Source organism: Agelaius phoeniceus, chromosome 13 (assembly GCF_051311805.1).
Source record: "Agelaius phoeniceus isolate bAgePho1 chromosome 13, bAgePho1.hap1, whole genome shotgun sequence".
Classification (NCBI taxonomy): Eukaryota; Metazoa; Chordata; class Aves; order Passeriformes; family Icteridae; genus Agelaius; species Agelaius phoeniceus.
Window position 1 is genome coordinate 3490949 of NC_135277.1, and position 13980 is coordinate 3504928.

Sequence of the window (13980 nt, forward strand, 5' to 3'; positions counted from 1 at the left end):
AACAGTCATAAAATCATTGAGGTTTCTTATTCATATTCTGGCAAGGGTATCTGTGAATACATGAAGACAAAGCTCAGCTTTAGAACAATGAATTAGGATGAATGTATTCAAACTTTCCATTAATTTTTAAGATTACTGATGGACCTGTTCATGCAGACTTGGTTCTCACCTGCCTATTCCGTTCATCCATTATTCTCGTGATCTGTATTTTCTTTCTCCCCATTTTCGCCTCTTCTTTCTTTTGTTTAGCAATCCAGAAATAAACTAATCCAAGAAATGTCCCTCTTCAGTGTTCTAACACATGATACAGTTTTCTTTTACTTTGTCTTCAGCTTGAGAAACGGTTCCTACTTCTTCTTATAAGCACCTAAAAAAAAGTGAAAATATTAATAGACAAATTACTAAAAAGGAAGTATCATTAAAAACCCATAGAGCCAAAAACATGTGCATCATGAAATTTCAGTGAGAAATCAAGTGTTTTCATTAGTAAAGCATTATACTACACACTGTCTTCTAATTAAACTCCCACTGGTTTGCTGCATTCTACGTACAAACTACAGACTTAAAATGACCAATAATTTCACACACTTCCAACTGAATGCCTCAAAAATACAATTATCAAAGGGGTGGTGCTCATCACTCTAAGATTTAGGCCTTTAGTTATCTGAGGTTTCACACATTTACAAGTTTTGGTAAACTCCATTCAATATTTTAGAGAACCTTACAAAGAAATATTTTGTGTTGCTTGTTTTCTCTTATGAAATTATCACAAAAATAACAAAACAAAGCCATGAGAATATCAAGTTTCTGTTCCTAAGCCAAATTACATCTCCTTTTGTGAGCCACTTCTTGGGGTTCCATTGGGAAACAAAAAGGAGAAGGAAAGAGGGGAATCTCTCTAATTAAGAGACCAGAGAAAAGAGTTTTGCAAGAAAAGTATTTAATGGTTACCATGACACCAAGGAAGACCTGAGACCTGACACAGGTCCAGTTCCTCTCTCCAATAACCTCTAAGTGCCACATCTGCCAATACCCATTTGCAGCCCAGCACCTGTTTCATTGTTCTATTGTTCACCAAGAGAAATGTGCAGGAAACTTGAAAAGCCAGTGTGCCACCACATGTAAATCTGCACTGAACAAACTTCAAATGTATTTTCAGTAAAAAAATTGCTAAGCCATAATCCAGACATACTGCTTAAATTGTAGGACAAACTTAGTTGAAGGAAACTGCAGAAAAATTTAAATCAAATGGCTTCTAGAACATGAAGGATCTACTAGAATGTATAGACATGAAATAGGTACAACTTATTTATCTTATTGTCACCTCATACTCATTCAAAGGGGTAAAACCAGCCCAAATATTAGCTGATAGCCTCTCTAACTTCCCAACCCAAAACATCTTCTGGACTAAAGCCTTGCATATTTTAATCTGGGTGTCACCAAGCCATCTCCTTGAGGCCATGTGTAGAGAGTGGTGCAACCACATCACCATCAGGCAGTTAATGAGCAGAGACAGCAAGAGGCGATTAGTCACAGGCTACACTTCACAATACATTCAATTTACACCGAGGAAACAGACATTATGTTCTTGGGAGGAAAAAACAGAGGTGGAGGAACATGACAAAATGAAGGGATGTCATTTTCTATTTACCTGACAGCAACAAAGGACTGCTTTAGAAAACAACACAAAACGCCCAAGAGTATTTAGAAATACTATTTAATGAAATTTAAATAAAAATAACACACAGTATGATGGCCACTGGTCTACAGGATATGCACTAAACACTGTCTATAAAGCAAAGCATTTGAAACATCCATCAACCCTGCACTGCTTTTGTTTTCTTCATGAAAAAGGATTTCTTCCAAGGTGCAGCTAAGAAGGTAATTAATAGACAGTGGAGACCAGATGAAGCAGCCTCTATACAACCAACAGCACCCAGGGAATATCTTCCAGGGAAACAACAGTTGGCATATCGATTTATCCCACTTTTGTTTAAAAAAAATTTCTCAGCTCATGCTATGATCACACATTAAATTTAGTTCTGGAAAAATCTGGTTGCATCCCTTGAACATACCTAATCAAAGGATCTCTAACTAGCTCCTAAAATTTGTTTTCTCCTATATGTATGGCTTCAGTTTTTAAACATCCCATGTATTATTGAAACAGTTCTCTGAATACAGAATTACCAGGGTCCTTCCTCTGCTTTTAAAAGCACCCCATCGCCACCAGTACACAGAAATGGCCACCACACGAGGCCAAAGATCCACCTGGTGCAGCATTTTATCTGTGGCTGCTGGCAGATATCACTGGGATGGCCAAGGAAGAACACAGGAATAGAGTAATAAAAACATAAACCACATATTAGGTGGTTTTTGAATGAGGAACTTCTGGAGTCTTTCTGCCTCCTGCAACACATACTCAAAAGCAAGTCTATACAGTGAATAAAATAAGGAACTCTGGGGAAAAGGGAGAGAGGAAGATAAATATGATGTGAGATTATGCAATCTATATACTAAAGAACACAAAATAAGAGATGCACAAATGGTTTGTATGAGCTTAATGGAAGGCACAGTAGCAGGGAAACACTGTTATCTGTTCTGTGCACTGCCACACAAAGGGAAATGGCAAACAGTAATTTTCACCAACACCCTGTTACAGCTTTGGGGTGTCAGTTCAGGTCTTTTACAATGCTTATGCTCTATAAGGCATAAAAACCTCAAGCTATTCCCCATTTATGAGAGTTCACTGTTCCCTCTCATCTCAGGTCTGACTTTCTTTAACCTTCAACACTTGTATCACTCACTCAGAAATTCCCCATTCCTATGTGCCCAGCCCAGTCCAGGCTCTCCTCCCTCTCCCACAGGTTGCTATGGACACCAGAACCTGCCTTGGAACTGCATTTTCCAAAGGCAGCCCAGCTCTGGGATGCAGCATCCCTGTCATTCTGAGGCCCCACTCAAGGTGATTTGCACAGCTCAGAACTGAAACAGAAGTTTGGCTTGAGCTCAGGGCAGAAAGGACCTTGGCACAGCAGCAAAATCAGAGAAACCTGTGCAGTAAAAAGGCACTTTCCATGCAAGCTCAGAACATCCCAACGGGAAGCTACTGCCAGGGACAAAGGCACCTTACATTTCTAATGAGAAGAATGACTTTTCCTTTTACTCATCCTTGATCATGTCACAGTTGTGGTTTCATTTTCCATCCTGACTAGCAACAAAACTATGTACAATAAGATATAAAACTGGGTCCAACATCAGGTTCCATCAGAAATGTAACTAGCAAAGCTTTCATTTTGCTACATCATAGTTACATTACAAACACACATTAAGTGAAGCTCTTAATTCACAAAGCCATTTCATGTGGATTATAACACACTTTTGCCCAAATAAAGGAAAATCTGCTGATATACATATGAAGATCAACCCACATTTACATCTGAGACTAAATCTGAAACTAACACAAAGTAACCTTGATGAAGGTAAAGTTCTACTTCCTTAAGTGGCACAATCCAATCACAGCCACCAAAGCTGCTTCACATTACTTGCATGGGCACACAGAAGCAAAAATAAGTTTGTCTTCAAGAAGAACTTCAGGTATATATTAAACAAAATAATTAGAGTAAGAAGAGAAAAAGAAGGAAAAACCCCACATGCTTCATTACGAACTTCAAATAGAAAATAATGTCAGCTTGCAATAAAGGCAAGAAAAATTCTATTTGTCTTGTCCAAATAACAGCCTATTTGTTTCAAAGTAAACGATTCCAAATTTTCTGGATTTTTTCCCTTCCCCAAAACCCGTGAAAACAGCACACTAATTACTGACAGACAACAGAACCACATGCAGAAACATACCCTCACAACTGCACATCTTCAGGAGCTCATCTGAATTTGTTGTCAAGATTGCTTTCAGTTTCACAGATTGTTGAGAGAGATGTAACTTTAAAGCAAGGAAACTGTATTTGACCTATTTAAAAAGATTCTTTCAAGGGTTCAGTGGAAACACATTATATCTGTACAAAACTGCACAAGGTCTGGAAGCCTCCTGGCAGAACAGGTTAGGAAAAACTGTGTCAGAATCATACTCCTTCCATTTAATTTCCTTTTATTTCCCTCTGACTCTGTTTTCTTGAAACTTCCATTTCACCACCATGGTTACAGGTTACATCTGACAGTCCCCGTCTCCTCACGGCTCATTTACTGCAATGCACACAAAGGAATGAGTGTCCTGACGTCAGATCATTTGCATGAAAACACAGATCTGCAGAGATGCATCTTACACAAGCCTTGGCTATGCCTTCCTAAATTGCAGAGAGTCATTTTTACTGAACCAAGATTAATAGGTCTTTTTCTAGTCTTAAAGGAGCCTGTGCAGATATTTTTGTAGATATGGCTCCCCAGCATGAACTGGTGAGCACAGACTGATCACAGCTGAACTGCACACTTGCTGGTTATTCTATTCTGACATTTTGCACACTCACATCAGCAGAATATAAAAATTCCCATTCACAGCAGCACAGAGATGAGCCCCACCACGTGTTGGCTGTTGCACACCAACAAGGCAGATAACACAGAGTATCTCATTTTTCCACAGTATAATAATGGACAAATGTCAGTGTCCTCTCTCCCTGCCCCACAGTGCTGAGTAGAAGTAGCAAGGAAAAAAAAAAGAGTCAAAGAATGTCTTCACCAAAGTAATTTATCTAAAGGTTAAAGGGCTGTGTGGAACACAGCCAAACATGATCCTCAGACTCCATTTCACTGTCCAGAAGTGAGAAAAAAGAACATTTTCTTCTTCAGAACTTCACAGAGATGCAAACCATATAAAGTAAGTACACAACTCCAAACACTTTTTTTTTCTACATCCCATACTAATTACACAAGATATGTTCACTCAGATATGACTGCACTGACACACGTTGAGGTCCATGGGATGTCATCTCTGTGCTCTAGACATTCCACCAGCCCTGCTCCAAAACCCACTGCTACCACCTGGAAGCTAAATTTGAAAATTAAAATTCCCAGCAAAGGGGTTTTTACATACCTTTATGTCTGCAGTTAACAGAGAGCACACTCAGATCCTTGCTGGGGTTTTGCAGAGGTGTGCAAAACCAGTACCAAAGCAGTTTCCTCCAATCACATTTCTATAGCCCTGTCACCATATATTGCTGCAAGTAATGTCAGATGTAATTGTTGAACAAGCACACAGCTCCCCTTCCAAAACAAGGGTACATGCTGTCATTTATCTCTCCCTGCTTGCTGCATCACAATCTTAGGAAATAAATCTTTTTTCCATCCTGAGTTTAGAAGCCATTCTTCTCCCTCCAAGCAGAGCCTCTCAGTAAATGAGAGTGGCCTCACAGCTTCAAGGTCCTCTGCCACCAAGTGATACACAAGCATTGTTATAAAACAATAATATAACTCTTAGCCAAAATTACTGTTTTTTTTAAAGTGGGACAATGTAAAAAACAGGAAGCCATAAACAATTCTTTATTGATATTCTGGTTTTATGCATCATAAAATCCTTGTTTCTTTCAGCTGGGTACAAGACAATTTAAATAAATTGTACTTTTAAGATTTGTGGAGTTTTGCAACCGAACATGGTCCTCAGCTTCCACAGTAAAATCAAATCTATTTTTGAGCTCCTAGTTTGTAAGTAACAGAGCTTTTCAAATTATGTTTTGAAGGCATTAGAATAGATCATGGAATATTTTCAAAAAATATCCTTGCTGAAGAACTGCACCTTCCAAGTGCTCCTTAAATCGACTGTTGCTGGAAAAGGCCCTTTCTGCCATTTCCTCCACTGCCTAAGATGAAGTGGAAGAACTCCATTTTCCTGCACACAGAACTACAGAAATCTGAACTGTATCAAAAATGAACTAAGATTCAAATGTCTGTTTTAAAACAAGTTTTATTACTCCTAGAATGCACTTTCAGGTTGGATTTTCCTGACCTGACGGACCAGTTTTCCAGAACTATCAGCACCACCTATGACAGCACATGCACTCCTAGACAATGTGGCCAGGACCAGGGACACCCAGGAATTCTGCTCTGGTTAGTTACTTTCAATTAAATGGGTTAAGATTTAATAATACTCAATACTCTGACTATACACTTTTTCTTGGCCTACTCTTCAGTTCAAAAAATCTCTGTCTTCCTATTCTGAGTATTTATAATTTATACTCAATGGAACCAAAGCAGCCATTATCAAGCTATGTACATATTTACTACATCTTTTCAAGTAACACTAAATTCTATTTTATTATTCCCATCCATAACTTTGGTATTTTCTAAACTAATTTATCATTGTATTCTCAAAAATACATTAGAACATAGTTAGAAAATAAGATCTGGAAACTGCTGAGCCAACAGTGGAGAGAGACCACAGAAAGAGAACTAAACTTTCAATACTGGATTAAAATCCAATTTTAGATACAAGTAGAATATAAAATATTAAGTAATCACAAGAATTCTGCTGCCAGACTTCTACAAACAGATTAAGAAAATAACTGCATGACTGAATAGCTGTCTGGAAAACATGCTCCAGAGAGTTTCTCAAGAAACTTGCTCCTAATTTATCATGTAATTTGTTGAAAGAAGTGCCTTTTCCACGGTATACAAAAATAGCCACAAACAAAGATGATTCGGGACACTGTTAACAAAACAAACCCCAGCATGTAAAAGCTGAGGCCAAAAGGACTGATTTCCTAGTGAATGAACCACAGCTTTTACAACAACTATGTCAGTTTGATCACAATTTTAGAACTTTTGATCAGATAAATTCTCCCCTTTTCTTCCATTTACAGCTGTTGGAAATTTAATGAACTAGATGCAGAAATCTAAACTTAAGTTTGGATACGGTTGCTCCATAACAGAAGAGCATTTGCAGGTATTTAATTAGTGCAAAACTGATGTTTGACAGCTTTCACAATGACAAGCTCAAAGTGCAACTCAAAGCATTTAAACCCAGCTTTTAACCCCATAGACATCTGTACATTATAAGCCACAGAAGGAAGGTTTCTTTCCTGAAGCAAAATATACATATAAAACACATTAAATGTTTTTCAAGATCAAAAGCATTTGCCTCATTCTTATCAGGAATTTGTAATGGCTGTGGAACTTAACTACCATGTGGCCAAAAAATGGCACCGAGCCACGTTCGTGTTATTACAGCTCCTCTTGGGCTCAAACGAAGGCAGCCACCAGAGGAACCTTCCAAAATGCTGATAAGGACAGGAGATGGCTTTAAATCATACACCACTGCAGCCACAACAAAAAGCTGCCACAAAGCAGCACTCCTTTGTACAGGAGACAAAACCCTGTGAAATGTACTTTTCCTATTCGTCTTGGGATGGGGATCACCAAACCCTTGCTGCTGTTCTCAGCAGGAAAAATAAATTTCATGGTTTAAAAGCAGCCTAATAATGACTGGGTTAGAGTCAGGTGAACAAGACACCTTCACATAGCACTGGTCATTAACTAAACAACAACTAATAGTGTGATCAATTAAAAGATTAATTCTCATTTTTTCCTTCATCTTACAGTAAGAGAGACTAAAATACATACACAGTACTGTTCAGTTTCTTATTAATATATTTACCAACCAGAATGGAACTTTCTGGTTTTGCAACATCTTTATACTTCATTAATCTTCTTCAGGCTCACTGATGCATCTTTAGATAACACTTAACATGCCGTTAAGTCATGGCTTTAAGAAAAAATATTATCATTGTAAAATCTCTTTCCAGAAGTCTTCATGTTTCATCAGTTACAGCAGTGACACTCAAGTTTTAATTACTGCTACCTTGGCTCATTACTTCTCCCATCTCAATTTAACTTTATCAATAGATCAGAGAATACAGATAATCTTATTTTGCATAGCAACATGCATTTGGCAAAGGTGTAGCTCATTATCTCCGAGTTCTCACCATGGCTCTGCCCCACTTGTCACATCTCTGTTTATCTCTACGGCAATCAGCAGAGCACAGAGCATTGCCATCGCCAGAGCTGCTCACTGTACACAGACAGGAGATGTTTCACAGTTCCTGGAACAGAATTCAGCTGCAGAGTCCTGAATTCACCTGGTCACATTTCTGTGAAATTCTAGATAAGCTGTATGCTTTTTTTTTTTTTTTGCCTATGTGGGCACTAATCGTTTTCCTCCCTTTGTAGATAATTAATTTAAAGGTTTGCTCTGTTCCTTTTTTTAACATGGTCATGCCAGGCTGAATTCAGTGGGTGGAGCATTTTAAACATAAGCAACAATATGTCCAACTAAACTTAAATTCAGGTTCCTGGCATTTCTATCCAGAAATCCTTACCCACACAGAGCACTGTTCTTCCTTTTGTCTCTGAGAACATGATTTAAGTAGATCATCCTTTCTGAGGAGTACTGAAGCTTTTTGTGTGCATGTTTTGGAGGGGGAACACTATTTTACAACCATTTAGAATCTCAACCAATAATGTACATGTAAAGAACTGAACATTCATAAACCAAAGCTAGACAAAAATATCCATCTATACAAGTTCTGACTTATCATAACCACATCTCACACTAGATTATTTTGCAGAAAAAATAAACACACAAAAGCAACACCCAAAAAGCACAAATACAGTGCACTATTTTACACACAGTTCAAAATTAAACAAGGTGTCAACTGAGCTAAATCAAGCAGCACCCTGACATAAGACTTGAAATGTATAGAAATTAAGACAGGCAGGAAAAAACACTCAGAACACAGCCCATACTGTATGGCAATGTTATGAGATCTATTACTCTTTTCCTTCAAATATTCTCTTTAAAATTGCATTCAAATTCTGCAGGCTGCACTTCATTTTCCTTGTAGCAAATGCCAAAGCAGCAATTCTGCAGTCAGGTAAAGCAGTGTCTGTGCTCAGTATATTCAAACTGACTGGTGCATAACTGGTACAGTTTTCCCAAGGAAAGAGCAGAAAGCACAGCAGATTTCTCCCTAGGAAAGGTGTAAATAAAAGGCATTTCTGTCTGTCTTTTACTTTCTTCTACTGGAAAAAAAAAAAAAAAAAACAGAACATAAATTAAGAGGTAATCTTATTTAACACATCGCTTCCCTACAGCAGAAAACTGTACAAATTTGGTACTACAGTAAACTGATTTTTTGGATTTGCAGCAAGAGTTCTAGAACTCCATGACGTGTGAACACTAACTAGTGGGTAAACTTCTAGTAATTCTTTGCTACCTTTTACAAAGAGGGAAACTGTCTCCTGTGCCTGTGAAGTACAAACTGTTGAGGTAATACAACAAACAGCCGCAGGACAGCAACTTCAACACATGTTCCTGAACAAACATTACAGCAATCAAAAATATTTACAGCTGACTCCAGGAATGTAATGGGATCCAAAGGCAGCCACAGCATTCTGTGGCTTTGCTTATACCTTATATCCTACAGAGAGTTTCCTCAAGTCAGCCTTCAAACCTAACAATGCCAGATCTTACTGAAGTTCTCAGCAAGGGACAAATGTGAGTAGATGAGAGAATGGAAAAGAAAAGGATTATAAACAAGATTCCTCCTTGCACACTGTGCCCTTGCAAGATGGGTTCTGGCTTCCAAGTTGGCTTCAGTCAACAGTGGCTTCGTGACGCAGAGCGCTGTACGCTCCTGTTCTGTACTTGGGAAACATCTTCCCAAGGTTTGGCTCACCCTCAGTTATCTGCCTCTTCCTGATGTTATAGATCAGCTTCTCCTCATGCTCTGCACAAGCCACAGGCTCCAAGCTTCTTGCACAACTCCCATCTGTGTTGGTTTTTTGCTAGGGTTTTTTTTACCTGCTGTGACAGGCAGTCTCCAGACCATTTCTCTTTCTTACCAACAACGTGTTTCCAGTCTTCCCAAGGATCCCATGTGACAGGCAACCCCCCCTTTAAAGGAAATAGGACAGGAAACCCAAGAAGAAATACAAGAGAGAACACACATCAATGATCTATAAGAAGCTTTAAATCACTGAACAATTATCCAGAAAGCTTTCTTGATAATTTATTCGATGTCTGATTAAATGACAGCATGCAGTCATATTGTTGAAGTGCAACAATTATAAACCAGACAGACACGACAACATAATGCTTCAAGCAGCCTGCATGCCTCAGAAAGACACTCAGCAAACCATAAAGACGCCTACGTGTTTCTAACAAAGATTAGTGGCAAGTTTCTTACTCTGTGGCTGCCACAGCCTTTGTTCAAAAATCAATCTCTGCTTTTAAAATTCAGATACACCACCAGTTCAAACTTCTAAATAAAAATTATAAAAAGCTCTACTAAGTATATACTATATATACTTAATATTTCTAAGATATTAAAACCACATTTCAAAGGATGATTCCCGTCTCTGCACTCTTTTAAGCAAATAGTCCCATCATATTTAAATAAAATAAACCACACTTGTTGTTGGTGGGGGAGCTACAGCAGATCACAGAGCAGGTCCTCTCCAGACATGCATGGAGACAGTTTCCTTGTAATCTAAACATTTCAGAATCCAAGGCAGACAGGTAGCAAATAATGAAACAACATACAAGTGAGATGAATCCACTCAGCTACACCTCAGCCATGATAATCTGCAAAAGGATTCCATACAGGCAGAACTCAGGCAGCATCAAGGAACTGAGGAAAATGCTGCTGGGCACCACAGGCAAGAAACTGCCTGACTCCCATGACCTCTCCAATGTCAGCAGCCACTTTTAAAAGCAGCCTAGAATGAAATTCCTTACAGCCCCAAACATTTTATCGATCCAAGTACAAGTACTCCATCCTAACAGAGTTCTGCCCTCCATTTGGATGCCCATATTCTCAAAATCAATCACGAGCTAAAACTGTCCTAGTCAAGTATGGGGCAAGCCATTAAAACCAGAAGTTTCCTACATTAGGATCCAAACACCTAAACTTACTGTGGTAAACTCCACTTTTACCAAGAATATTATTCAAAATATATTCTGCTTCTAAACATTTTCCTTTTTTGGCAGGTGATGTCTGTAGTCTGGGCACTCTTATGCCATTAAGATTAACCCAGCCACTTGGATTCTCTTGCAAAAATGTCAGTTTAGCTACACTGATAATAGAACATTGACTCTTCAGATACTTCAAAACTATTGTGTCCTTAGCAAGGAACTAGCACAGACAGTTAGTTAATATGGTTTAGTTGAGAAATTGAAATTCAGGCTGCTACAGTAACTCTGTTACTTGTTATTACCTGCAAGACAGGTGAAATAATTAGATTTTACCATTTGCTCTTTCTTGCCAATTGCTGCAAATGGAAAAATTAAGTTGTTTGACCCTAAGTAACATTACTGGTTCACAGCAAAGCTATGTGATTCAAGTGTTAGATAGCAACATGCATTCAAATATCTGATTCAACAGCTTCTGGAGTGAAATATTCCATGACTATAAAAAGAAGTGAGAACTCTCATCCATTTATTCCCATTATTGTATTAAAAACAGAAATCCTCAAAACTTCAAAAATAGCTCAATTTCTTTTCCAGTCAACAAACCCTAAAAAACATCTTACATGCAGAGGTCCACTAAAAAGGTGAATTAGAAGATTCAGCTGACAGAAGTTTAAGTGAAGGGCCAGAAAAACTTTAATCAAGGTCTCAACAAGAACCAGTTAAGTGATTTACACAAACATATAAAGTCTTTCTGATAAACTACTACATGAGTAATGTATTACATCACTGAGGAGCCCAACAAGAGCAAGGAATATTGAGGAAAGAAAGCCACAGAAGTTGGCTCTCAATGTATTTGAAAGGCAGCTGGGCTGTTTGCACAACTGCATTAAGTAGCCAGGAATCTGAACAGAAGCTCAGATAGTTTCAGATTATTGCAGACTTCCCTTACTGAAAACCTCTTGGTTTAAACAAGTATATTCATTTACCTTTGACATGAAACATCAGATGCAAATGTGAGCTGTTTGAAACTGGAAGAGAAACATTTTCATCTTCACCACTTCCTTGGCCAAGCAGAGTCTGATGCAAGGACTGCCTAGACCTGACAATAACCAGGCTCCATCAGGAGTCAGACTGTAGCTATAGCTGGCCACCCAGACCCCCAGTTATACATGAAAAATGAAAAACCAGAAACTGCCAGAAACATCAACCAGAAACCATGTCAGAAGAGAAGACTGCATGATCTCTTGCACTATGAGACAGAGTGGAGGTCTCAGCATTTCATTATGGAATCACTGATTTAAAGCTGCTTGGAGCATACACAAACAGTGCAGTATTTCCACACACTGCTGAGTCCCCTCCATCCATGCTGCCTTCTTCATCCCTGACAGAACCCCAGCTAAGAGCCCTTAGGAACCTTATTTGAATTGCAAAGCAAATACAAAGCAGTTAGTTGTGAATGACTTCTTGAAGGTGTATTGTGGTTAAGAGCAGTTGCATTTCACCATAAAACCTGGATGCTGCCTGTAGCCCTGGTAGCCCAAAGTGTGCAATGTGTAAGTTCACACACCTCAGCCAACCCATGAGCTGGGACAAGTGAGATCAAGCTGGCGTTGAACTCCTCATGTGAAGTGACAAACTGTAGACACAGAAATTATTTTCATTTATCTACCAGTATTATCAGAGCACACATGAAAGCATCTGCAATCTTTTCTGTTCCTTTCTCATAAGATAAGGAATTTTGTCTTTCTGAAAAACCCTATGTACTTCTTTATCTGGGGAAAAAAAAACCACTCAGATATTAGATATTAAATACATTTATTAAAGTGGATTCTGTACACTAGAATCAGATGCTAATTTAATTATTTTACATTATCTCATTTTACTTATTCCAGGTAACTAACCTGTGAACATGATTGTATGGAGTTATATGAACAAAAAGTAAACCACAGCAAATTGACACCGTTTATACACAGCTCTCAAGAACCTGCTGAGAAGCATTCCTGCACCTGCAAGAAACCCTAACTCCTCTTAAAAAAACTTCATTGTTGAGTACTCCGGGCCTTCAGGACATTAAAGCATTTCTCCCTCACATGCTGACTGGAAGCCTTGCAGCAGCTGAAGCAATAAATATTGACAGCAAGCTGGCAAACAGCAGATAGCAGTGCTCTGCTCTCCAATTTCACCTGCCTCAGCAAAGACCCAGCCTGCAAGGGACAGCACACCCAGGGCCTCTTCAGCTCCATTATTGCTGCTCTGGCCTGTACTGAAAATGTGTTTTCCCCTCCAATGCTGGTGTAGCTTTGAACACATCTGCTTTTCTATACCATCCTGAGACTCTGAATCTCCTCACTGCCACACAGATACACAGCAACAAAGTTTTCACTGGCCACAAACCATACTGCAAGAAACTTCCAGCATCCAGTTCCATCCTGTCCTGCTCTTTGCTGATGCTTTGCAAGTCTTGCACATGAGGCCACACATTGCTTAATAAAAACTGAACAGCCAACTCAGAGCAAACACTGGAACAACCATATGCCAAAATACAAGCTACTCCTGACAGCTCATGGGAATTGGAATTAGTGAAGTGGATTTTAATTAGGAAACTGTATTGATGACTGAGTTCTACTTTTCCCTCAATTCTCACCTCATATCCTCTACTTTGAGGCAGGATTATAGACGCTGCAAGGAAATGCATTCAGACTTGCTTAAAGAAAATTGAAAACAAAACACTGTGACTACAAAATTCTGTCTTCCCACTGGGAGAAAGGGACCTTTCCAGCAATTCACTCCCTGCATTCAGACAAATTACAGATCGCTAGTTGGTTTTTTAGCAGACTCCATCCTGCTGCCAAGTTAACAGATTTTTAAACTGAGATTTGAAACAAAGACTTCTAAGTATAACCCAGAAGGGTGAGCACTGAGTTGGACCTAATTCTCAAAACCTGATCTAATGATTTCATCTGGAGCTCATACACTTGTATCCCTGCACAGACACACCTATGATTATGGGCTATGTTTAGATTTGTAAGAATTCACCAACATCCAGTGTCATCATTTTCTCCAGCACA

The 13980-nt window shown here is 38.8% G+C and overlaps 1 protein-coding gene across 7 annotated transcripts in view; it reads right to left on the reverse strand.

Annotated features, from left to right (window-relative positions):
- MEF2A (myocyte enhancer factor 2A) overlaps window positions 1–13980 on the reverse strand; it is an 82161-nt gene that overhangs the window by 47794 nt on the left and 20387 nt on the right. For all 7 annotated transcript variants that reach the window (XM_054642516.2, XM_054642517.2, XM_077185624.1 and 4 more), the window contains exon 2: window positions 170–367. In XM_054642516.2, coding sequence (XP_054498491.1) covers window positions 170–223 — 54 coding nt within the window. In that variant the 5' untranslated portion in view covers window positions 224–367. The remainder of the gene's footprint in view (window positions 1–169; window positions 368–13980) is intronic.